General features: G+C 42.0%; 1 protein-coding gene and 2 non-coding genes across 9 annotated transcripts in view; all 3 read left to right on the top strand.

Annotated features, from left to right (window-relative positions):
* UBAP2 (ubiquitin associated protein 2) overlaps positions 1-26,357 on the top strand; it is a 150,319-nt gene that overhangs the window by 80,292 nt on the left and 43,670 nt on the right. For 4 of the 7 annotated variants that reach the window (XM_075932778.2, XM_075932776.2, XM_006122991.5 and 1 more), the window contains exons 7-17: positions 481-535; positions 2,837-2,940; positions 6,877-6,936; positions 8,133-8,185; positions 14,157-14,224; positions 15,854-16,043; positions 17,233-17,455; positions 19,764-20,038; positions 20,589-20,761; positions 22,502-22,712; positions 26,050-26,089. In XM_075932778.2, coding sequence (XP_075788893.1) covers positions 481-535; positions 2,837-2,940; positions 6,877-6,936; positions 8,133-8,185; positions 14,157-14,224; positions 15,854-16,043; positions 17,233-17,455; positions 19,764-20,038; positions 20,589-20,761; positions 22,502-22,712; positions 26,050-26,089 — 1,452 coding nt within the window. The remainder of the gene's footprint in view (positions 1-480; positions 536-2,836; positions 2,941-6,876; positions 6,937-8,132; positions 8,186-14,156; positions 14,225-15,853; positions 16,044-17,232; positions 17,456-19,763; positions 20,039-20,588; positions 20,762-22,501; positions 22,713-26,049; positions 26,090-26,357) is intronic. The other 3 variants (XM_075932779.2, XM_075932780.2, XM_075932781.2) reach the window with 2 other exon arrangements.
* Positions 16,749-16,829, top strand: LOC112545782 (small nucleolar RNA SNORD121A). Its single transcript, XR_003089327.1, has one exon. It is a non-coding gene; the product is annotated as a small nucleolar RNA SNORD121A (small nucleolar RNA).
* Positions 20,163-20,248, top strand: LOC112545783 (small nucleolar RNA SNORD121A). Its single transcript, XR_003089328.1, has one exon. It is a non-coding gene; the product is annotated as a small nucleolar RNA SNORD121A (small nucleolar RNA).

The following is a 26,357-nucleotide window of genomic DNA, read 5'->3' as shown; positions in this document are numbered from 1 at the left end:
GTGCAGCACATTGGAGTCAAGCACAAGAAATGAAAAGATAAGGACATACACTGAACTTAAATATAATAGCTTTACATCTCCATAGTAGATACGACTAATTTGGTTTGAGTAGATTCTAGTATAGTTGCCCACTCAAGTTTAGTTTGTGTGCTGAACAGATTGCTAGGTTGATTGATACACACTCAACAGTAAAAATACTGTGTTATGTATAATATACCTAAGACTTTATATTGGTCCTTACCTTGGTCTGCTTGATCTCTTCCTCTGCTAGTTTTAAGAGGAGAAATTGTTATTTTATTATACTACTAGATATTGGGATGAACTAACATTTTGTTCTTTCTATGGGTTAGAGGAAGATTTTTTTGCTTTGAGGAGGAGGAAGTTGTGTTTAATAAATTCTAATATTCTTTCTCAAACCCAGTATTGGGCAATCAGCCCATCTGTACAGGTGCTGTTTAAGGGTATTCTCTCTTCTTGTAGGGTTTGGACGTGGCAGAGGGCGAGGAGCTGGGAGATTTTCAGCCCAAGGCATGGGGTAAGTGGTATGCATTGTTCTCAGGAAAAATTGAACACAAGAGAAGTGTTAATTGCTGTCCAATCTGTTAATACTGATCAGTATCTTCATCAACAATTTAGATATCGGCATTAGAGAGTACGCTTATTAAGTTTGCAGATTATACCAAGCTGGGAGAGGTTGCAGCTGCTCTGGAGGAATAGGGTCATAATTCAAAATGATCTGGACAAATTGGAGAAATGGTCTGAGGTAAACAGGATGAAGTCTAATAAGGACAAATGCAAAGTGCTCCACTTAGGAAGGAACAATCAGTTTCATACATATAGAATGGGAAGCGACTGTCTAGGAAAGAGTACGGCAGAAAGGGATCTAAGGGTTATAGTGGACGACAAGCTAAATATGAATCAACAGTGTGATGCTGTTGCAAAAAAAACAAACAGCTGATTCTGGGCTGCATTAACAGGTGTGTTGTGAGCAAGACACGAGAAGTCATTCTTCCACTCTACTCTGCGCTGATTTAGGCCTCAGTTGGAGGATTGTGTCCAGTTCTGGGCGCTACATTTCAAGAAAGATGTGGAGAATTTTGAGAAGGTCCAGAGAAGAGCAACAAGAATGATTAAAGGTCTAGGGAACATAACCTATGAAGGAAGACTGAAAAAATTGGGCTTGTTTAGTTTGGAAAAGAGAAGATTTGGGGGGGACATGATAGCAGTTTTCAGGTATCTAAAAGGGTGTCACAAGGAAGAGGGAGAAAACTTGTTCTTCGTGGCCTCTGAGGATAGCAGAAGAAGCAGCAAGGGAGGTTTAGGTTAGACATTAGGAAAATGTTCCTAACTGTCAGGGTGGTTAAACACTGGAATAAATTGCCTAGGGAGGTTGTGGAATCTCCATCTCTGGAGATACTTAAGAGTGGGTTAGATAAATGTCTATCAGGGATGGTCTAGACAGTGTTTGGTCCTGCCATGAGGGCAGGGGACTGGACTTGATGACCTCTCGAGGTCCCTTCCAGTCCTAGTATTCTGTGAATACTGTTTGACAAATGTATATTGTTGTGAATAGAAAACATTCCAATCTGTGAAAGTATCTGTGAAATACAGGTTTGATTCGTTGTACGCAGTGTGACTATTGCCATCTCTAGGCAAACTAACATTGTCATGAGTGCATGGGATGTCAGTGACACTCAACAATAAACAAACAAAACCCCTCCCCCAATCCTCAGGAAACTGAGCTTGTCGACATTCAACCCAGCCCCTAAAGAGAAGTTCAAGTTTACCAAGAGGCTTTGCAGGTTGAAAGTTCTGCTTGGCTGGTTGTAGGTAGCCCAGTTGGAAAGCAAATTTGTTTGACTGTAGTTTGAAGCAGATAGATTCTAAAACAAGCCCTCCTTTCCCCCCCCCAAAAATAAAAACACACAACAAAACAAAAAACACAAACGAAAGACAAGTGACTAAAATCTTTATCAAATAGTGGGGGAGCTTTCCTCCATTCTTAATGTTTTATATTTTAGACACAGTTCTTCGAATCATATGCCCCTTGGTGCAGAGTCTAAAGAACCTTCTGTCTCTGCTGAACTCTCAACGCTTGAGGATTTTTCATCCAGACAGAAGAAATGTAACCTTGCTGCTTCTAGCCATTATTTGCTCTCCGCAACTTTGTGGACAGTATCAGTGGTGTCAAGATAATAAACAACTTTTTCCCCTTCTGTTTCATGCCATGACTCTCCCTCCTCTTTCCTTCCAGATGATCCTTTCCCTTGCTCTCACCCCTTTTTATACCCCATTCTTGTATGATAGGCTGAAAAGAAAAGCCATTTTTTCTTTACCAAAAATCAGCTTCCAGGGTACCATTCGGCTATCTCTTAGATGTCAAGTTTTTTGGCTTCATTTGGAGCTTCATTCAGTATTTCAGAATACTTCCCTGCCACTGTCATCATCTTATCGATATGCTCGGTTGCCCTGCGTAAAAGTTTTGCACCCTAAAAACATTTGGCTTTGGATTCTAATGAGTAGGCTGCTGCTGAAAAATGATCAATTGATAAGCTTCATGTTGTGATTGTATACTAGTTTTTAATGCGGATGGAAACGGTTCACCTGCCGTTGCAACTTTTGCAGGAACTAGGTTCTGTTCGCATTCTTTACAGTGCCTTTCTTATACTGTCCAGGTTTTTGGTGCCCTCCCCTCTTCATGTGAGTAAATAAAAGACAAGAACTGTTTAAAAATCTGATATAAATATAGATCATAAAGTGGAGCATTTCATTGCGTGTGGCTTTTTATACTCGCTTTCTACTTATTTTTGTCCTTCCTATCCTTTTTAAACTCTAGGACATTCAACCCTGCAGACTACACGGAGACTTCTGCCACAGATGGCTTTGGGTCGAAACCAGAGGTTTGGGAGACTGGTCAGAATGATGCAGATGATGGAACTGGTAAGATGGCTTCCCAAAGTGGAAGAACTGGAAGGAAATGCTGTAGCAAGCTGCCATTAAAATAACAGTTCTGCTGTCTTTTTTTCCACAAATATATGAAAATATTGACACGAGTCACCTGCCATGGCTGTTTACTCACACAGTTTGCAGTTGTACTCCAGCCTCAGGGTGGCTGAGCACTTACAGCTCTACTCTTGGACAATTCTCGTTTGCGAAACTATAAACACTTCTGCACAAGTCAAGAGTGTGCTGAATGGAGCTGTTCTGCCCACTTCCTTATGGGAATTTTTTCCCAAAGCACACAAGTGATTTAAAAGCACAAGTCTCATTAAAAGTTACTGGAACTTGTGCCCCTGTACATCATGACAATTCTGAAATTCCTGCCCTAGCCATACAGAAAGGCAGACAAATGAGTTTGAGGTGTAGGAGAGTTGCTAGCTCTTGCTATCTTCCAGAACTGGGAATCATAAGAAGTGTGAATAGGCCATAGAGTAGCTACACACAGAACCACCTGTATTTTTGTATGAAGAATGAGAAGGTTTCATATTTATTGGTGGAGTCTTAAAAGTGCAGTGTTCATTGCCAGTTAGAGACAGAGACACGGACACATGGTTAAAAGGGGAGTAGTCTTATCTGATGACTCAAAAGCAAAGAACATAATTTGACTTATCAGAAACTCGGAAAGAGAACAGGATAACATGCTGCCTCTTTGGAGATCCAGGTCAAGAGATGTGATGAGGACAGAACAGATCCTGAGTCATGCTGGAGAAACGCACTAGGTACAGTAGTACAGTTGGGAAACAGCAAGTGGAAGAAAATGAATGACTTTAGCACCTGAGGAATTGCTCACAAGATAGAATAGTTCTAGACAAGTCATCTTTTTGACAACCCTCCTACTATCTAATGAAAGGAAAATAAATTTTGAGTCCAGAAGAGGTGGCAGAAGTGATACCACACATGGAAATGCCTTCTGCAACATTAACATTGGTGTTTGCTAGATAGAGGCAGAGAAAAGAGCTGGGTGGCAAGGCATGTTGTAATGATTTTAGAAGCAGTAACATTGTACTTTAGTGAAGAAAGGAAAAGACGCAATGAGAAATTGGTAATCTCATCTTCACATCCTCATGAAGAATAGAGAGCTAGAGCCATTCTTGGACAGACTACTGATACTCAAAGTCATGGCATGGTATAATAATGGAGGACTCTACCCAGATATCTGGATAACAAGAATAGCTAAATGTGACCAAGCACAGACTCCAGAGTTACAAAGGGGACATTGGTGACCCGGATGGAGATGCTATTCTTATCTACTTACCAAGAGTAGAAAAAATCACTGAAAAATGGTATGGGGGTCATAGAGAGGTGGTGCTAATTGCTAAAGCATGAGCCTTTGCAGTTCTCTGAGCTCTAAATGAGCTAGAAAATATCAGGACGTGGAAGTTAAATTCCAGGAAACCAAATTTGGGTGAATATGGAAGGCTGTTGAACATGGCGCAGTGGGAGAAGAAGGCTGGAACACGATAAAAATTGCTATACCGAGGAGCGGAAGATTAGAAGAATAAGAATAATGCAAGGAAACAGGAATGCATTCAGAGGAAAGATCTGCTGCAAAGGGCAGCAGAAAAAGCAGAATGAGGCATCCTCTCTAGGTAGGAGTGTGAATATTAAAAAGGGCTTTTACGTGTCTAGCTGTAAGAAAAGTAGTACTGGGTAGCTACCTGGGAAACATTAAACTATCAATCCTAAAATGATTGAAATGTTTTGTATTTTTAGACTATGTCCTCCTAATCTCAACTCAGTTTTGAGATCTTCATACTTGTTAATTTGCCTGGCACTAGTCAGACTCAAATTTCTCAGCTTTTAAAAAATTTGTAACTTTTAAAATCCATTTACACTACCGATGCCTTAGAATATGTCATTTTGGGCTGTCACAGAGTGCAGTAGAGTTGCAAAAGGCCGCATGGATCCTCTCAAGCTGCATCTTTCTGGGGTATCCAGCCATCAAGTTCTGTGATGTTACAATGCAACACCGAAGTATTGCTGATTTGCGAAGAGGAAGGGAGTCTAACTTCTTAGAACCTAAAAGACGTTTTAAACATACCTATTTTAAATAGAAGAGGGGAGCTGTTTATAACACTTTCCATACTATTTGCTGCTTATGTCCGCTGTTTTTATAATAGAAGTAAACACACTTACTTTCTTGTGCCTCCTTGCTATGGGAGAAACCTGTAAGCAGCTAGATGATCATGCGATCCTGAGCAATAAACAGCATGGGTTTTTTCTAGAGCAAGTCATAGCTTACTCAGTCACTTCATCAGTGAATGAGAAGAATGCAGTAGATATTACCACATATTTCCTGAAGTACAGATATTGTGCCTCACACATTTACTAATAGTTGTAATTCAGATTGACTTGGCTATGTACAGTCCCATGTGACTTAGGAAACCGACTGAAGAGTCACAAAGAAAGAAAGCAATAAAATCACAGTGTATCAGTACTGGAGGACGGAGGTATTGGGGTCATTGGGTTTTAGGCCTATTGTTGAAGTGGAAAGAGCATTTTCATGAAAATGATAGATTATACTAAATTGAAAAGAACTGTCAATTACAAAGATAACATAAGAGGGGAGCAAGAGAGGATAGATATAGGCAGGGATAAAATAAATTTTATGTTCATGCTAATGTATCTGGAGTGTAATTCAGCAAGAAGAAAAATCCCAAAGGTGCGATCAGCAGTCAGAAATTAGAAGGAAAATAGTTGCAGTTACATCAGCAATAAATAGTAGAATGCACTTTTATTGGCTCACTGAGATGCTGCAAAGCAGAGAAAACCTGCTTGTATGGAAGAAAAATCGAAGCGCCCACAGATGGAAATCCAGGATGAAATTTGAACAAACATACTTGGGAAAAACAAAGTACAAACTTTCAATGGAAAGAGGATGGTTGTAAAAACTGCAGTGTCCCAGAAGGCCTAGGGCATTGGTGGACAGAAAATTATGTAAATTTGCAATGCTGAAAGGTGGCATTAAAGCTTATTGTGGTGGTGGTTGTTTTTTTTAACTGCAGAGGCATGAACACATTAGAGAGGACTTGTTGTACTAGTAATAAGATCATAACTGGAACACTGTATGCAGGCCCTTCAATGTAGGAAGATGTTGGCAAATAGGAATTGATTCATAGAAGAGCAGCAAAGTAGTCTGAGGCTGCAGGGATTGACTTTGGAAGCAAGAGTGAGAACGAAATATGCATAACTTGGCTAATTTACCAAAATGCGTAGTGGGGAGACATGCTTGTTTGTGTACGTTAGAAAGGTGCTGGTTCAGAAAACAGGCTGATCCAGTGGGGCTATAAAATAAGAATAATGGGATGAACCATTAGGCTGAATGTCAAGGAATGTCCTGACCATTGGATCTGTTGGTTTAGAAATCTCCCAAAGGTACTGATGGAAGCCCCCTTGCTGGACTTACGTAAAACAAAACTAGAAAAAGCACTTGGAGCACTATTATTTATTATTAAAGTACTGATACAAGACACAAAATACAGTGATCATCCTTGCCCTGAAGAGCTTTACAGTCTACACAAGACAGACACAGAGTAGACAGGAGGCTGCATTCAGAGAAAGGAACAAAAATGCATATAGAACATATCCTGTAGGGAGCAATCCTGCATTGGCCAGGAAGAAACAGCTGATCTTACTTCCACATCTAAATTATACTACTCACATGGGCACTTTCTCCTGTCTGAAAAGCCATGGACACGTGGGCTAGCTTGGGAGTTTGTCCAGGAACTGCAGACCCAGTGAATTTTCCCTGGGAAGGCCAAAAATTACTTTGCTGCAGGTACATGACTCAACACTTAATATGGAAAGCTTCAGTGGAAATCTATTTGGTAGTATGTGATTGAGAGACATTTCAGGCAATTTTATATTGCTCCACAGAGCCAGCCCAGAGTGGACATTATCTTGCTCAGGACCTGCCAAATAATTGTGGACTCCAAGGTATAAGTCCTCTTTCTTTTTGGGGGGTTTTACATGTGTTGGGGGCAGAGCTGTTCAGTGGCAAATCAGCATTGTTCGATCTTACTGTCTATGGCTTAGCTACAATGTATAACACATAGGAGGAATGAACTAAGATATGTTGATATATAAATCTATATTAATCTAATTAGAGCACGGATTTGATGCTGTCTTCAAGGAGCTCTATTGCTTTAAAATTCATTCCTTGCACATTGTTCAGAGCTGCGTACCATAATGTAGTTAAACGGAGGTGTCTTGTGGAGCTACATTTTGATAAGGTGATGGAAACTGAAACGTTACTGCTGGTGGGTTCTTTGCTGGTGGTGGTGTGCTTAGTTTGGGGGCCCTGTTACTGCGGTAGCTTCAAGTGTGTGTGCTCTAACACCTCAGCCTTTTACTTGCTTCCCACTGTTTTGTGCCCCCACTCTGCCCTGCTGGTTCCTGTGGAAGAGGCCAGGTTTTAAAACATTAAACACATTTCCTACTGCTGTGCCATTTCCGCAAGCCGTAGTCTTCCTAGTGCACCGCACAGCCTGGGTTCTGCAGTTTGTGGTGTAACTGGCTTGGCACCGTGCTATTGCTAGAGTGGCTGGCCAACTGCCGCCCTGCCGCCGATGCAGTGGGAATGATATTTTTTTCCCTGTAAAATGTGTGTCTCAACCTCCTGGGGGAAGTGGAATGGGATTCTCCTAGCCTGAGGAGACAGCCAGAATGCAGGAAGGGCGTGCCAAAGAGGGGCCATTGCTGTGGGCATCCAGATCAAGAGGGCATGGACCAGTGACACTCAGACTGAAGATCGTGAGCCTCAAGTGGAGCTCTCTTGCATCTCCCTCAGCTCTTTACAGCACGTGATATTAAAACGCTGTGTGTGCTAATGATTAACCAGTCATGATGCTTTTAGCATGTTGTTTGCCAAAGTAGTTGAGAAAATAATGGCAATAGAATCATACAGCTGGAAGGGACCTCTAGAGGTCCTGAATTCCAGTTCTCTGCACTCATGTTAGGAGGAAGCATCATGCAGACCATACAATGGTCCTGACCATAACTTCCGTCACAAACTGCTTTCCTACCCGTAATGAGAAATGAACGGTCAGATGGCTTTTAATGTGCGCACTGCAATATGATATTGGACCTTTAGGGTTTGTGCCTAATTTCTCTTCTCTCCCAAACTGCAACAGGAGCATGGAAGAATTCGATAGAAGAATGGACAGCGGAAGACTGGAATGAAGATGTAAGTGTATCTGGATGGGCAGATGGCAATTGTTCACCCTGAGCTGTCTGTGCATCTCCTTTAGAAGTCAAAACATAACTGTTCTGTGCAATACTTTGCAACATCTGCAGGGGGTTGGTTCTAGCCATTTTTTACGTGAGTCCTATTCAATGGCGGTCATAAATACGTTCTTTGAATTTCATTGTGTTCTTTCATTCAAGGGTTGTAAAAATATTCTTTGAGTGCCTGCTCATGTTGATTCCATTCTAGCTGTGCATGCACCCACTTGCACAGTTGTTGATACCGTGCTCATGTGGTACCGTGCTCATGTGGTGGTGTCTCATGTTGCTGGATCTACTTGCTCTCCATTCCTTCTTACTGCCGGTTGTTAGAGCTCCTTCCTTGCTTAGCAAGAGCTAGCAGTTTTTCCTCTTAATCAACCGTGTGCATGAGGGCCTTTTATAAATAGCTTGTGTATAGTATTTAAGTCTGGATGAATGGATGAAGCTGGCACTACCTCCACTGTCGCTGGAGGTAGGTAGTGCAGATTGGGGGTGGGGGAAATAAGAGGGAGGCCCAAACACCTTGCGATCGACTGGTTGAGCCCTCACGATCGACCAGTCGATCATGATCGACGGGTTGGTGACCATGGCTCTAGAGGGCACCACAGCTCACCCTCTAGATACCACTAAGGCAAAAATCTCATATGCACTGTGCACACGTGAGTGCGTGCACACCTAGCACGGAATGACTGAGCAACACATCTCAAAGAACAAAGATAGGTAATCATTTTTTCCTCATTTTGTCAGGTTCGGTGAGCTATTTGTGAACATAAAAATTTTACAGATTTTTTTTTTTCAGTTAAAATATTTTCATTCTTAACCTAACTCTACTGTTCAGCACTTATGGGAGTTAATCCTGAGGACAGGACAGTAAGTCCTGAGGACAGGACAAGGAGTAATGGGCTTAAAGTGCAGCAGGGGAGGTTTAGATTGGACATTAGGAAAAAATTCCTAACTGTCAGGGTGGTCAAATATTGGAATAAATTGCCAAGGGAGGTGGTGGAATCTCCCTCTCTGGAGATATTTAAGAACAGGTTAGATAGACATCTGTCAGGGATGGTGTAGACGGAGCTTGATCCTGCCTTGAGGGCAGGGGGCTGGACTCGATGACCTCTCGAGGTCCCTTCCAGTCCTATTATTCTATGATTCTATGATTCTATGAATCATGCTCATTCATTCCCTGGCACTATCTAGAGCTTATAGTCTTAGTAAATAATGTTTTTTATATAATGATTTTAATGAACTAGTAGTTTAAGTATTAAAACTTAGTGACTGCCCAAAATTTCATCAATTTTTTCTTTTTATAAGATGTATATAATTCTTTTGACTTTTTCAAAAAGTCGTCTTTGTATTAAGAGAATATTTAAAAATATTAAACAATGCACATTATTACATTATCACATTTTTTTGTTACATCCCACCCATGCACCCACCAACCTGTGTCCATGTATTTTTCTCAGGACAATGACCTTGCTTCATATCTGTAAAACACTTAGCACGTGTTTTGTGTTTGAATATTAATGCCTATAAACACAGGCTGTGCAACCCAACAAAAACCATAGTGTGTATGTAGGTTAGAGAGGAGTTGAGGTGGGGAATTTGGTGAGAAAAGTGTTGTTTTTTTTGTTTGTTTTTTAAATTGTGGTCCTGCTGCTCTCTGAGGACATCAAATATTGTAAGCCCATTTTCCTAAGAGCAGGAGTTTGCCTCAGAATGTTTGACTAAGACTGATGGTGGTTTTGGCTCTTATTGAAGAGTCATGATGTGTGTCACTTCAAAGACAACATCTGTAAATTCTCTCTTAGCTTCCAAGGAGGTTGTATTCTAGAAAGTATTAAGTGTGATAGAGGTGCCAGATAGTATTATCCTATTTGCATTCTTTAAAGGTGTCAGTGTTTGATTAGAAATCTCACCTGTATTTCTGTAATGTCTGAGGCATGGTTCTGTTAGTATAGTCCAATCACTGGACTTATTACAGAAGCAAAGTCTGTCCTGTTAAAATAATTCTGTGCAGGTTAATCTCTCCATCCATTTGGAGCAGCATTGAATTCATGTGCTTCCATGTGGGCGCCAAAGTCTGTCTGCATGGAGCTTATTACAGGATTAGGATCTAACTTCGTCTCACCAGGGATTCCTCTGTTCTGGCCTGCCAACTAAGCACTCATGCAACAAACTAATGACTTTAGTGGCTGGTCTTTTACAATCTGTGAGTGTTATCTAGTCTTTCAGTGGCCAAAGCATAGATACCTTCACAGGGAAAAAGTATAGGCTATTAAAGGTCTTTTTAATCTGGGGAAGAAAGGCTTAGCTAGAACCAATGGCTGAAAGCCAAAGCTAGACCAATTTAAATTAGAAATATGCTTTAGCCAAGGGCAGGTTATATTCGTCACATGTAAGCTATTAGACTCAGTACAGTGATAACTGCATGAAATGTAATGGCCTGTGATATACACGGGGGCAGGCTAAATGATCTAAAGGTTTCTTCTGGTCTTAAACTCTATGAATCTAGTAGACTTATTCTACAATCTGTTTAAAGAGTAATAGACACTTGGAATTCTAATATATGATGGTATCTCGCTCACCTTGTGTGCCTAATACGTGAAATTGTATTTTGTTAAAGGGACAGTGTCAATATGAAGTCAAGTCAATTTAAAAGCCAATATGTTTTCAGGTACTACAGTTGGTCCTCATCGTCTTGCCGGTTTTTGCTACCGCTCTTCTATTTTAAATAAAAATTGCTATCAAACGCACGAAACAATTTGAAAAATAAAGCGATGTTGTTTTTCTGGGTTCTGTTAATTACCTTCATTTTACTTGGAGCAACGGTAGATCTGCTTTTAAAAATGGACAGAAGTGTGATTAAATTGGCAGTGTCCCTTAAGCAGGATTTAAGACCGCAAGAAAGCTGTCATTTTCATTTAATTTTGATCTTAGGCCTCAGAACCATGTTGCTGGGAGGGATGCCTCTCAGCCCAGGTAGACAGACTTGTGCTCACTTGGCTTGATTTAGCTTGTTGCAAATAGGATTTGTGGCCTTGCAGCCCTGGTGAACTCAGACCGGGGGGAGGGGAGCTAGTGAACCAGAGCCATATAGTCCACACTATTTGTAGTACTCTAGCTCAAGCCAAACTAATGTAAATCTGTCTGTCCAGCCTGAGGTACACTCCCAGCTGCAATGTAGATGTACATATCCATTAGGATCTGGGTTTTGCTGGCTTGTTACTCTTAAACATTGTATTTTGCGTCAGTTCTTAAATACACATCTTGAGTATTTGCTCCCATGCCACATCTGCTGCACGCGGGAGAGGATTGTCGGCTGGTAGTGCGTGTATACTTGGTGACTAGGCAAGTGTTACTACTGGAACTTTGCTGATGTTTGCATTTGAAGGACTGTCGCTGTAGGAAGGGGTGGTGCCCCTGTGAAGTTGACTTTTAAAAACCATTGACCATTGTTTGTCATCTGCCTATTTCTAGGAATTTGCTCGTACCTTAGTGAAGGGCTTGTTGTGTAGTACAATTGGTTATCCCAGACATGTACTCAAAAGCAGATAAAGTTACTTCTAAGAAATCCTGCGTAATAAAAACCGTTTCAGCTGCTGCACATGTCATGGACTCTGACACATGTCATAATCTCAGTGCAGACTCAAAGCAGATGCTTGTTTACTGTTTGCCACAATCCATAGCTTAAACTTAAATACAGCAGAGCTACTAACCTGCCTTTTGGGAGTTGTTTTGCATGCCGTTTTCCTTGAATAGAGGACTTTTTTCCCCTGCATGCCCACGAGGCACTTCTGGCATTGTTTCAAGTCTGTCAAGCTCTCTAGTTAACCTGATTTCACAGTTTGTCAATGTTTTAGTCACGGTGGGTCTTACTCCAGGTTAAGTTGGCATGGGAAACTATTAGTGTTATGTTAAAGCTTTAATATTTAACTAAGGGATTGCAGACCACAACCTACCATTCTGCTGACCTCCTAGTGCCATTATAATGCAGGAATCTTACAATGCTGCTGAAAGTACAGTACAGTCTGTACTACAATAAAATGTTATAGGGGGAAAGGAGCTATTGATGGAGCAGGCCCTTTGCCATGATGTGATTTGGACTGAAATTCAACTCTTAACCTTCCTTCTCATGGTTCATTATGCATGTAGTACTATGCGTGTGTTATGAGGCTTTAACATAACAGGTGTAGTTGGACACTCTGCCCCAAGGAACTAGTACTAATAATAACAGGCAAAGATAGCACAGGGGAATGAGGGAGGGGCTGTAAGTTTCACTCTCATAACTCATCAGTCTTTGCATGAACTATTCACCCAGCTGTCAATCCGCTCTTCCAATACAACGGAGCTAGATCTTAGCCTCTCTTGGTGGCAGGCATTCACCTTTACATCAGAAGTCAGTCCAGGCATGCAGTGCACAATTTGGATGAGAATTGTTTCATAAAAAAATCCCCATCAGATGAGCAGTCTTGCATTTCGATTTAGTTTAGCAGTCTTGCATTTCGTATTTAGGGCTGTAATTCCCAACAGTGTCAGTGGAACTGCACTTGGTGTGGCAAAAATGAATTTGACTCTTTGCTTTCCAAGGCCTCAGTGGGACTATTAATAGTGTATAAAGTTAAGAATGTGTGTAAGTCTTTGCAGGAGTTAGGGCTCTCTCTCTCTAGTGAAATCCTTGCTAATTCCTTTTGTAGGGCAGCTGCCCTTAGGTCTACAATTAAAGTTGTATCACTGTAACTAAAGAGATTTTATACTGAATTAGTTAAGGCGGAGCAGTGTTCTGTGTGTGGGCACTCGTAGTTGTTTGAACTTTACTTGCATCAGTTGAGCAGCTGATATATATAAGCACTTATATTGATGCAACTGCGTCTATACTGGAGGGAGTAGCATCAGTTGAGCAAAAGTGGTTTCTTAAGGCTTATATAAAAACACAAACTTTTCTTGCTTTATACTGGTGTAGTTAAACCAGTACATTTCCACTAAATTGGACACAGTTATATCATAAAGATGCTGGTGCTGATGCTGAACTACTATAGCTTATTCCCTGTCTATTATATATCCAGTATATGTCCTCTTTATGCCATTGTAACTGCATCTGCATTAGTGTCTCTGATGGTATATCTGGGTTAAAAAAATCACACCCCTAACAGAAGCAGATGGGCTTGCACAAAATCTGTGTAGACCAACCTATTGAAAGCAGTGCAGAATAGGGATGTTAAATTTAGTTTAATCAGCTGATCGACTAGTCGATGGAATTGCCGTCATTAGTCGATAAATGGAGCCACTAACCTCACCGCAGCTCTGCCTTTTAAATGTATTAAGAGCTGGCAGGATCTTAAGCCATGTAAAAGTCTGAAGCGCAGTGTGGGGGACCTGGTGCAAGCCTTTTAAATGTATTAAGAGCCTGCCAGCTGGTGCACAGCACTGGGGACCTGGTGTAAGCCGTCAGGCTCTTAACACATTTAAAAAGCAGAGGCGCAGCGTCTAAGACTGGGCGCAAGCTGGGAATCCGCCGATTCCCAGCTCACGCCTGGTCCCCGCTACCTCTCTGCCTTCCCTGCCCCCTGTGGAGACGGTGCTGGGGGCTTTTAAGCTGGCTTCCCCCCCTTGCTGTCTCTTATAGAAGCAGCAAGCAGGGAGAGAAGCGACTAGTCGATTATCCGATGAGCTTATGCTTATCAAATAGTCGACTAGTTGCTCACATCCCTAGTGCAGAGCTTGGGTATAAGGTCTTTCTAAAAGTGGGCTGTGTTTTCTTGGTTTTTTAAAGGTAATCTGCAGTGCACATTGTTACTATGATTTGGTGTTACTGGCTTCTTTAAATTACATATCCAGGGTTGGATTATTTATTTGAGTACTGCTGTATGTAAAGTTTCAGTGCGCATATAACTACGATGCACTTTCTCCCTCCTCCTCTCGTCCCCCTTTCTCAGCTTTCTGAAACAAAGGTCTTCACTGCTTCCTCTGTTCCAGCGGAGAATCACATCACTCCTGGGCAAAGGTAGGGAGAATTTACATCTTTGTTCCAGTGACTGTTCTCACAGCCTAAACTCTTTCACACACTCCCCGTTCAGCAGTTGAAACTACATTTCCATTGGATAGAACACTAGAAAATAGTCCTGCATTTCCCCCTGGGAGATTGTATGTATGTGAACAGACAAACTGATGTCTAATCAGAATCTTTTGAGTGAATTTGTTTTAGTATTAGTTCTTGATTTTGTGTGCTGTTAGGCTCTGACTGCACCCTATGGTTTCTTGTATTCTGCTATGTGTATGAAAGGGGTGTGTTCTAATAAATGAGGAAGGTAGAGGAAATTCAGGCACTTGGTTAGGGTTCTGTTCTGCTGCTGCCGAAGAATTCTTATGTGATTATACACTGGTGTCTTTAGTGCTATGTGCTTGAGTTTTCCCATCTATAAAATGGGAATATTGCTCACGGAAGTGTGGAAGCTTGACTCCGTAGTATTTGTAAAACACTCAGGTTATGGGTTATGTAGTTGCATAAAGTGTGGATCCACTCAAGTAAGCAAACACTTTTTCTCTTAACTACATGGCTGAGTCACATTAGTCTAAATGAGCTTATCAGGTAAGCCAATGGGCATTTAACTACTATGGCAGGAGTGGGCAATCATTTTTAAAAGGAGGCTACTTCAGAATTTTCTGAAGTGGCCCCGGGCCATCCCAGAAGGTAGGGCCAGAAGACTTCTTGTGCTCCCCCAGACCCTGATTGGTCTAGGGTGGGGGAACATGTGAAGTCTTCCCCTTTCCACCCTGCCCCTAGAGAAAATCGCCAGCTGTTTTAAAACAGCTGTCAGTTCCCTCTAAGTGCCCAGCGGAAGGAGACCTTGTGCGCTTCCTCCTCCCCCCCCCCACCAAGCCAATCAGGGTCTGGGGGCAGGAGAGCACGCAAAGTCTCCTTGCCCCCCGGAGCACACGCCAGCTAGAGAGACATGCTTGCTGTTTTAAAACAGCCAGTGTTTTTCTCTAGCCACTGCCTACCCCGGACAGGGTAGGGTGTGAGAGACTTCACGTGCTCCCAGACTCTGATTGGCCAGAGGGGCGGGGAGTGTGCAAAGTCCTCTCTCCCCCCTGCCAAAGGTGCACGGCAGCTAGAGTTAAATGTCATCTGTGTTAAAACAGCTGGTGTGTGTGTCTAGCTGGTGCGCCCCCGGGAGGCGGGGAGGAGGAGAGTTCACATGCGCCCCTGCCCCCAGCCGCAGGCTGGATCCCCTGGCTGGGCGGGCTGATTCGCCCCATGGAGGGCCTACTATGGTGATAACTGTTTTGGACACACCCAAGATGAATGATACTGAAATTGCACTGCATTTCGCTTGGAAATGCTAAAATACAGAACATAATTCAGAGTGTTCTTCAGTTCTGAAGCTGTAAACATGGCCGTGGTAATAAGACTGGTAATGCTTGAGCAGTTGGCAGGACCTTGCCATCTGAGTAAAGAACTGGATTCTCACTCCTCATCTGAGGTGTGCTGTGTGATGCAGAGACAAGACCCAGAAAGGTTAAACATGTGGTTAGCATAGTGTCCTTCTTGTGGATCTTCGTTGTTTGATTTTCTTTCACTCCTTAAATATCCCAGTTTTGAGTATTTAATGTCTCTCTTTGTTTCTTGTAGCATTGACCTAGTTACCTTACTTCAGAAGCCCGTTTCTTCTAGCCAAGAAACAGAAGGCAACTCCTTTGAGTCTCCCCAACAGCAGAGCTTTAGCCAAGCTCTAGTCTTCACGAATTCCCAGCACAACACCCAGATGGCACCAGGAACTGGCAATTCCAATGCTGTAAACTCCTATTCTCCTCAGACTCTGGTAAATTGATACTGGCTTTTTAAAGACTCAACATCTTAAAGAATAAACACTTTAACCTTAACTTTTTAAGTTAGTTTCTTGTTTTTTACATCGGTTTTCTTTGCAGCACTTACATTGCAGGTGGTATGGAAGTATATGAGAAGAACTGGACTAAGAATAGTGATAGAAATGTAGCCCTGTTAGTCTGGTGTAGCTGAAACAAAAAATAGGACTATGTAGCACTTTAAAGACTAACAAGATGGTTTAATAGGTGATGAGCTTTCGTGGGCCAGACCCACTGCCTCAGATCAAATAGTGGAAAAAAATTGTCACAACCGTATATACCAAAGGATACAATTAAAAAATTTGATTTGTCCTTTTCATATGTGTTCATTTTTTTTAAATTGTATCCTTTGGTATATACGGTTGTGACAATTTTTTTTCCACTATTTGATCTGAGGAAGTGGGTCTGGCCAATGAAAGCTCATCACCTATTAAACCATCTTGTTAGTCTTTAAAGTGCTACATAGTCCTATTTTTTGTTTGGACTAAGTATATCCTTACTTTTTGGGGAGTGGAGGGTTAGGGATATCAGATGGATCTTTTTGTGCTTATGAACTAGTTATTTGTCAGTCCAAGTGAACTGCTGGTATTGGCTCTTCAGAAAAGAGCGATGAGTTTTCTGATTTAAAATGAAACTATTTGTTTATAAAACATTGAATTCTAGTCCAGAAGACAGTGATGTATTTTCCAAGCACATATCTGACTGATCTGTGAGGAAATGAACTGTTTCTGAGTTTTCTGGACTAATAGAAAGTTGGCTACCCTTTGTTAGTTTTAACAGAGGTGGAGATTAGATACTGGAAAACGTTGTCAAACAAATTAAATACTTTTGTCAGTAACTTTACCATTATATTTTTCTAAGACAGTATATAAACAAAACTTCCTGGCTCAAAACCTTAGCTTGAATAACTGAGTGTAGTTTTGTTAACAATGGTAGAGCTAAACCAGTTACACTAGCTGGGCATCTGGCCCTATATTATTAGTGCTCAGGTGGATTTTCTTGCTGAGTTCTAACTTTTAATTTTACTTAGAAATCTGTGATAAAGTATTAATTGAATTGTTGCCAACTGGAACTATTAACTCTGACTTCACAGGTTTGTTCATGTTCACGTTTAATGACATTTCCCCCCCCTCATTTTCTTGTTAGTCTTCAGTCCTCTGTTCTGGGTTTGGAGAACTTGGATCCTCTAAATTGGCCAACTCCACTGGATCTCCGCTCTTGGACCAATTGAAGTCTCCAGGTTTGGGTCAGTTCCCCTCTCAGAGCTCTCAGCAAAACAGCAGTAGCTCCACTGCCACCACTGCTACCACCACATCATCCTGGGATCTAAAACCCCCTATTAGTCAATCCTCTGTCCTCAGTCAGTTTGGTGAGTGTTTATATAGAGGCCTGGGGGTTTTTTTAAGCCATTGACTGAGAAATGTGTGGCACTTCAGTGTTAGACTATACATAAGAGATTTTAAAAGCTGTATCGAGAAATGGCTTCTCTCTTTAGGAATTAGATTCCTATGGGAGAATAGTAAGCGTGGTCACATGATGGTGTTTCAATTTACAAAAGGTTAATAAGGCTTATGTTTACACTACAAAGAAAAGTCAGAAAAAGATACATAAAGTGCGAACCACAATTTATGTATCTTTTTCCACTTTCCTGCTGAAAAAGGCTTTTCTGACATTTGGCTCGTCTACGTGGGGCCAAATATTGGAAAAAAATACCCCTCTTTTGGAACATGCCACCTTCTTTGTGAAAAGAGGTTTACAGGGATGTTGACAAAATGAATCCGCTTTTCCAACCTTTTTTGGAAAAGCGGATGCATTCCTTGGACACGGCAGAGCTTTTCTGGGATACTTCTGGAAAAATTCTGAAGTCTAGATGTACCCTAAATGAAGATGTTACAAACATATTAGACATGAGTAGTATATTTATAGGTGACTTCAATAGAAGGTATTACAGATAAGTTGTAAGTGACTTGTTTGGCACTTCTCACAATTGGCTAACCATTGCAGGAGATGGCTGACTGGAGGTGGGGCAATTCTGTAGTGTCCTGGAAAGCCTCATCTGCGTACCTCTCTGCCTCTGTTAGCTCCTTCAATTCAGCAAGAGGTCGATAAAATCATGACTGGTGTAGAGAAAGTGAATGAAGAAAAGTTATTTACTTGTTCCCATAAGAGAAGAACTAGGGATCACCAAATGAAAAATTTTTCTTCACGCAGCACATGGTTGGCCTGTGGAACTCCTTGCCAGAGGATGTTGTGAAGACCAGGACTTTACCAGGGTTCAAAAAAGACCTAGATCAATTCATGGAGGTTAGGTCCATCAGTGGCTATTAGCCAGCATGGGTAGGAATGGTGTCCCTAGTCTATGTCAGAGGCTGAGAATGGGTGATGGGAGAAGGATTGCTCAATGATTCGCTGTTCTGTTCACTGCCTCTTGGGCACCTGACATTGACCACTGTTGGCAGACAGGACACTGGGCTAAATGGACCTTTGGTCTGACTCAGTCTGGCTGCTCTGATGTTCTTATTAAAAAATAATCCTAAATCTATATTACATCTTCTTTTCTGAGTTTTCAATCCTAGATTTAGTTAATAGCATCTTACAATGGGTTCTCCAGCTCTTTAATAGTATGGATCACATCTTAATACTGGGACCTCCTGCCTAGTGCATACTTCCCTTTCTGCCCTGATGGAGTAGTTCACAATTACATAGACCCTTCTCTGGGCAGGGGTTTGAAAAGACAGTGCTAAGAATTGTTTGAGCAGTATCTGTGCTGTCATTTCCACTGGTACTCTTGCTGCAAAGAATTAAAGATCCTGATTTTTTTGCCAGTATAGAAGCAGCCATTGTGGTAGCTACCACACTGATCACATAAAGTAATATTAAAAAAATATTTTCATGTGTTTTCAGCTCTCTTTTTTTTTTTTGTAATGTAGTTTAATAGCTAGCAAGAATGGGAAACTGGTATCATGTGACTTACAATGTTCTTTTATGTTTGTGAGCCATGTTTTGAGTAACTGATTATAAGTTTGTCCTCTAAGATTGAAAAATTGTGGAGGGGATTTATAAAGGGCAGTTCAGCATCCAACTCAAACTGCAAGTCAGTGGAAGCTGAGTATCTAAATCCTGTTTGAGCCTTTGAAAGGCTCCTCCTTAGAATCAGGAAGACCAAAACATCTAATTATAGTGTGTCTAACATGACAAAGATTGTCCAAAAGTCACGAGTGTTAGCTTTTGCTGTGAATTGCATTTTCCGCGTTTAACTGAGCCCCACTTTCACACAGACCCTCACGTTGGGGAGTGGTGCAGGATCCGGCTAAAATAATACACAGCATTACTGCTAGGGACTTGGCTATTATGCAGCTGGTATGGCCATGTGAATAGCTGCATAATTCCCTATAAAAATTGCCATATAGTCTTATCCTTAGCATCTGTTTTAATTTAAAAAGAGGAAAATGAAGTTGCCAGGCTCTGTGGTTGCAAAAATAATCTTCAAAATCTGAAGCTCATGTGAACGAATGTGGTGACATCTGACTGGGTCTGCGCACAGTTTGCAGTAGTAGCTCTGAAAGGGTGAATAGAAGCACTGAGTCTTTAACTACAACACAGAAATGGAACATAAAAGCCCTGGGAGCAGACTTTAATGCTACCATTATTATTTTCTTTTCCCAAATGCTGGCTAGACTTTAAATCCCAGCCTGAACCATCCCCAGTTCTCAGCCAGCTGACCCAGCGACAGCAACAGCAGACGCAGGCAGTTCCTGTTCCTCCTCCTGGATTGGAGTCTTTCTCCTCCCAAGTAAAACTCCGAGAACCATCACCCGTAGACAGCTCTACGGCTACAAGCAAAATGCTGCAGCTTCCCAGTATAGCTATGGAGAATCAGGCAGTGTCCGCCCATCAAACGCAGCAGAAACAGATCAAACCACCAAAACGGAGGATACCCCCAGCTTCTAAGGTGGGTAACACACCGGAGGCAAATATAGGCTTAATTTATGTGGGAATGAGGGGAAACTTTGTAGGGCAGTCCTGCTGCACTTCTAGTTATCACGTAAGGAATTTTAAGATGGGTGATTTGTATAGTCCAAAAGACAGTGATGTGGTATTTTCCAAGCACATATCTGATTGCTCTATGTGGAAATAAAACCTTTTCTGAGTGTTTTTGGACTAACTAGTGATGGGGAGTTGTATGAGTCAAACAAAATATTCTTTGGGGTAGGCACAGAGGATAGTGGCACATAATCTTTTAGGCCCCCAAAAAGTAGGGACCAACTAAGTTTTAAGCTGGAGGGATTCTAATTAAGAAAAATTATTCAACGCCATCTGAGAAGCAGCTGCAGTGACCAAAAGATACAGGTTAAAAGCCAAGGCTGTGAGCTTGCAGCCAAGTTAGTTACTTTGTGTTCTGTATGTTTATCGTTTCCTAGAGTCCAAGGTGATTCTGGCAAGTGATTTTTTTTTTTTCATATGTAAACCATGTAGACACAGGATTTTGTTTTTACTTTCAGATCCCTGCCTCTGCAGTGGAAATGCCTGGATCAGCTGACGTGACGGGATTGAATGTCCAGTTTGGAGCTCTGGAGTTTGGGTCAGACCCTTCTCTCCCAGAGTTTGGGTCTTCCCCCAGCAATGAGAATATCAGCCAGGTGTCCAGCAACAGCTTGTACTCAAAACCTGTAAAGTACGTAAGAGTTTCGTTCCCACATCCTGTGGTGGTCTCTTGCACTAAAAAAAGGCATGCGTAGATCAAGGTCTCTTGTGCCAGAGAGCAGGGAGGTCCCTTTTCTGATGGCTAGAGAAACATTCTGAGAGAGGAGTTCGAATGGAGCTGGGAGTGGGGGGACAAATTGAGCTTAATGCTCCTTTTGCCTTCCACATTGTTGCTTGATCATTTTTAAATATGCTGATTCCCAAAGTGGTTGGCTCCCTCCTAGCCCATCTTTTCTTATAATCGACCCAGCAGAGATAAATGCATCACAGTGTCCATCTCTGTCAGCAGAATGACACTATAAACTGAGGTTTGACTTCACTGTAAGCTCAGCCAGACTCTGAGGTAGGCAGAAATCCCTCATTAGCATGTTAATATTTCCTGTAATAAAGGAAATGCAGACATTGCAACCCAAGAGTATGCTTACTCTTCAAATGTTCTTTTGTTTCTGTATAAAATCTTCCTTCAAAAGTTTATGAAGAATTTGCAAGAAGATTTGCAAAAATAATTTCTTCAGTTTGTCATACCCTTTTTAGCTGTTTTAAAAAAGCCAATACAAACCTTGAAAACATTGCAGAGCAAATATTGCAGCATTGTGCTGATATATGGGAGCTTGAAAGAGACTGGATTAAAAAAATGGAGGGATACCTAGTTTCTGTATCCAAGATGTGAAATATGACTTGCTGTGGTCACTATATTAACAGTAATATCTCTATCACAGTCAAGAAAATGTATATGTTGAAGGACTTTAGTTTTTAAAAAGTGCTTTAAGACCGATGTTACTCAAGCAATACTGGAAAGGTGACAATTGTAAGGAGTTTAGAAAGATCTAGGGCGGGGATGGGGAACTTTTTTGGGGTCGGGGCCACTGACCCACAGAAAATTCAATCGGGGGCCACACGCAAGTGAGAAACAAAACAAAAAAAAACCAACCCTCATTGCCATGGCCCCTGACTAAGAAGGCTACTCCCCACAGTCCCCTCATACACCAGAGGGACCAGAGGGAAGCCCAAGCTAGTATTTTGTGTGTTCCAGCCACATGGTCGGCAGACTGGAGAACCAGTGCGGGCTCCCCAATGCTGGGGGGAGCCCTGAGTGTCGGGGGCCAGACCCAGGGCCTGAGGTTCCCCACCCCGGATCTAGGAGCAGGAAACAAATCTTCATCTGTGTGTGTAAATGGTCTTGTAGATTAGCAGTACTGAGTTGTGTAATAATACCTCTTATTTAGTACCTTTTGTGAGAAATCTCAAACCACTGAAAGTACTGACCAGAGGCCTCAGTCTGATCAGACCCCATTGTTCTGGTACAAACTCATGGCAAGATATGGTGTCTGCCCTGTGAATTAAACCTTACAATTTAAAATCCTAAGAAATCGCTTATAAAGTAGAACGCTAATTCTAGCCAGGAGAATAATTCTCATAGCTAGCCTCTTTGAGGGGAGGAAGAATGGAACATGGGATGAGAAAACATTGTTGTCCTGGGAAGGGGAATGGTCCCTGCTGCTCATTGCAGATGGTGGCTCTGAACAAAGAGCCGCAGTAACTTTGCCTGGGCTCACATTAAACTCTGATATGCTAGGAAACCAGAATGTGGCCAGTTTCTAGCTGAGCAAATGGGTATCCAGTTCCAGATGGTTGTACAGGAGCTGGTAATGTCATGAAGTTATCTGCAATGACATTTAACAAGGTGGTAAATAACTTTTACTTTTTTCAGTGATCCTTTGAATACCTCTTTGCCAATATCCAATACAGTACAGGAGTCCACCTTCACAACCTCTGCCATCACCTCTTCCAGTTTGACCTGCTCATCCCAGAGCACTAGCCCCGTAACAACAACTTCCTCCTATGACCAGACTTCTGTGCATAGCAGGATAGCATACCAAAGCTCCATGGCTCCATCGGAATCCACCTCTGTTGCAGTCACGGTGAGAAGATTTCAGAGACCTTGAATATTGAAAAGATTGAATTAATTACTGACAGATTTGGGTGTGACTGATATACTACGGCAGTAGATCTGCTTCTTTGTAAGCTCCATAATAGTACTGATGCTATGAGACTTCAGTGGCTAACAGTGAGGATGTTCTGTTCTGTTAACATCTCTTGGACTGGTTAAAAGGAGTCTTTGACACTTCCCATCCCCTGAACTTGGTTCTTTGCTGTTGCTTTTCTTGCCCTTTGGTCCTCAGGTATGCAGACCTTTGATGTTTCTATGGATTTAGATTTAATTTGCTTTTCAGTCTGTTTCTAGCTAACACTCTCATTTTAGTTGACTCCTTCTTGAAACTTACCATATTGGTTTTTAAAAAGTAAATTGATATTGTGTGGCCACCATATCGTCTGACCAGGATAACTCTGGTATAGAGACTGTTTATTACATTTGTACAGCAGATAGCGCAGAGGGAATGACCTGGTTGTGGCCATCAGATGCTACCACAGTGTTAAAGTTTAATAAATAATAATTAATTAAAAAACTAAAGAGAAACATACACATCACATTTAGAGACCATACACATTGTATTTTAAAGATCACAAGGTCAGCAGGTCCACAACTTGCAGCCAAGATTTTAAAAAGAGCTGGCTGAGGAACTCCCTGGGCTGTTAGTGATTTAGTGTCAGTCTTTGGGAAGACACTAGGGCAGTTCCAGAAGACTGGATGAAAGCTAATGTGGTGTCCTTACTTAAAAAGGGTAAATAGGCTGACCTGAGTAATTATAAGCCTGTCGGTCTGACATAGATCCAGAGCAAGATAGTGGTGTAGCTGATATAGGACTCAAATTCTAAAAACTTAAAGGAGGGTTAATGCCAATCAACATAGATTTCTTTAAAAAAAAATCCTGCTAAACTAACTTGGTATTTTTTCTGATTAGATTACACATTGGGTTGATAAAGACAATAACGTTCATGCAATATATATAGATTCCCATGAGGCGTTTCACTTGGCACAGGGAGACATTTTGATTACAAATCTAGAACAATGTAAAATTAACATGTCGTATATTACATGGATTAAAAGTTGACTGACTAATAGGTCTCAAAAATGTAAGGGTAAATGGGGAATCATCATCGAGAGGGTATGTTTCTAGTGAGGTCTGGCAGGGATGGGTTTTTGGTCCTACCCCAGTGGTTTTCAACATGTGCGTAGTGGCCCAGTTACGGAACATAAGGCACTGGGTCGCCTTGCTCAGCACCCAGAGGCCCTGGTACCAGCTAACGCTGGCTTGTGACCTGCACTTTGAAAACTATTGGTGCTAGTCCTTACCTGTTCTGACACCGTGCTCTGCCCCAGAAATGGTCAGTGGCAGATCTGTCTCATAGGTAGGGGTGCCACAGGGCTCCGGGTGCTGCCCTCACCTCGAGCACCCCTTCTGCGCTCCCATTAGCTGGGAACCAGCCAACGTGGGGTTTAGGGGGTTGGTGCCTGCAGGCCTCCTCCTAGAAGCTGGCTGGACCTGCTGCTGGCCACTTCTGGAGTGCACCGTGGCCCCCGGCGCTAGACCAGGCGGGAAGCCTGCCTTATCACTGATGGGGAGCTGCCGAAAGTAAGCTCGTGCCCCAATCCCCTGCGCTGGTCCTGAACTTTCCCTCAACCCTGGCTCCATCCCAGAGCCTGTACCCCTAGTCCAGATTCCTGATGCCCTCCTGCACTCCAACCCCGTGCCCCAGCTCAGAGTCCCCCTCATACCTGGCCCCACTCTGCAGCCCTCATTCCTGCACCCCAACCCTCTGCCCCAGCCCTGAGCCGTCTCCCACATCACAAATCCGTCATCCCGAGCTCTCTTGGATCGTGGACATAAACAATTTTCTTCAACTGGGTGGCCTCAAAATAAGTTTGAAAGCCACTGTCCTACGCTGTTGGAACAGTTTTATTAATTACCTGGTGGAAAATATAAAGTGATCACTGATAAAGCTTGCAGATAAAATACAAACTGGGGGAGTGGTAAACAGTAGAGGATAGGTCACTGGTTCAGAGCGATCTGGATCACTTGATAAACTGTGTGTAAGGAAGCAAAGTGTGTATTAATGCAGAAAACTATCAGGAACAAAAACATAGGCCTTGCTTACTGGATGGGGTACTCTGTCTTGGGAAGCAATGATTCCACAAAACATCTGAGGATCATGTTGTCTAATCAGCTGAAAGTGAACTCCTAGTGTGAAGTTGTAGCCAAAGAAGTAAGTGTGTGTGTGTGTGTGTGTGTGTGTGTGTGTGTGTGTGATGTGTTTTACCTCTGCGGGTTTTTTTTGGTGCTGATAGGACTGGTGCTAAAATACTGTGTCCTGAGCTAATGTCCACAATTCAAGAAAGATGTTGATAAATTGGAGCAGTTTCAGAGAAGAGCTACAAGAATGATTCAAGGATTAGAAAAGATGTGTATAGTGATCTACTCAAGGAGCTCAGTGGATTTAGCTTACCAAAGAGCAGGTTAAGGGATGATGTGATTATGGTCTTTGTATACTCCTAATTTAGGTACTTATTTGATAAGACTATTTAGACTAGTGCAGGAATGTGTAACGGGATCCTGTGTCTGAAAGTCAAAGCTTCAGACTGGAAATAAGGCATACATTTTTAAGTGAGGATAATGAACCATTGGGAACCACTTACTGAAGGTTGCCATAGATTTTGCTCTAGGGATTATTTTGGGGCAGATCTCTGGCTTGTGTTAGACTGGAGGTTAGGTTATTAAATGATCACCATGCTCTCTTCTGGCTTTGGCATCTATAAAACTGTGAATCCTGAATGATGACAATAACATGTTTGTATTTCTCCATAGGATTTCCTTGCAACAATTTCAAAGATAATTATGTTCTGGTCTCTGTAACTTAATGGCTCAATCACTCTCTGAACCAAGTCCTGTGCGGTAGTGCTCACAATTATAAACCTAGAGCATCCACGTCTATGGACCATAATGATCTGAGAAACAGTGGTTTCCTTTGAAACCCTATCTCCCAATGGAGTTCTACCCTCTCTTTGTAATTTGCCTAGGTTGAGTTGTGTGTTCTATTAGACCAGGGAGACAGCAGTTTCTCACGTGTCCCATCACTCATTCACTCTTGTTTCACTTTTACTCCTGTGCCTGGGGTATGTCTCTCAAACATTGTACCTACCTAAGGAATGGCACTTGATTATTTTACATCCCTCTTGACTTTTGGTTTGGAAAGAATATAAAGTTTTGCAATGAGCAGCCTGTTGAATGTCTGAAACGTTGGGTTTTTAATACCACCTCTGTCAGGCGGCTTACTCATTTGTTTTTCCTTTGTTTACAGAATGGGCACAGTGGTGTTCGAACACAGCCAACTCTTGACTGTAAGTTTATAAAGCTCCATTATATAGAGAACTATTTTTCTGACCTCCCCCCACCCTTCAGAATGCATACAGTTGTGATCCTTGATAGCTTGTGGTTTTGTACAACTTTCCCTGTTTAGTTTTTGGCTGAAAATGTTGAGTTTTAAACTTGGTATCAAAAAATAAACATGCAGTTTGCACAAGCCCCACAGCTGCTCAGGTCTTTCAGAGCACAGGCCACTGCATCTGTAGCAAGCGTGGTCCCCTCTGACTCCCTCCACAAAGCACC

Source organism: Pelodiscus sinensis, chromosome 6, assembly GCF_052426305.1.
Source record: "Pelodiscus sinensis isolate ZL-2025 chromosome 6, ASM5242630v1, whole genome shotgun sequence".
NCBI lineage: Eukaryota > Metazoa > Chordata > Testudines > Trionychidae > Pelodiscus > Pelodiscus sinensis.
Note: the sequence above shows the minus strand (reverse complement) of the source record. Positions and strands in the feature narration are given on the sequence as shown.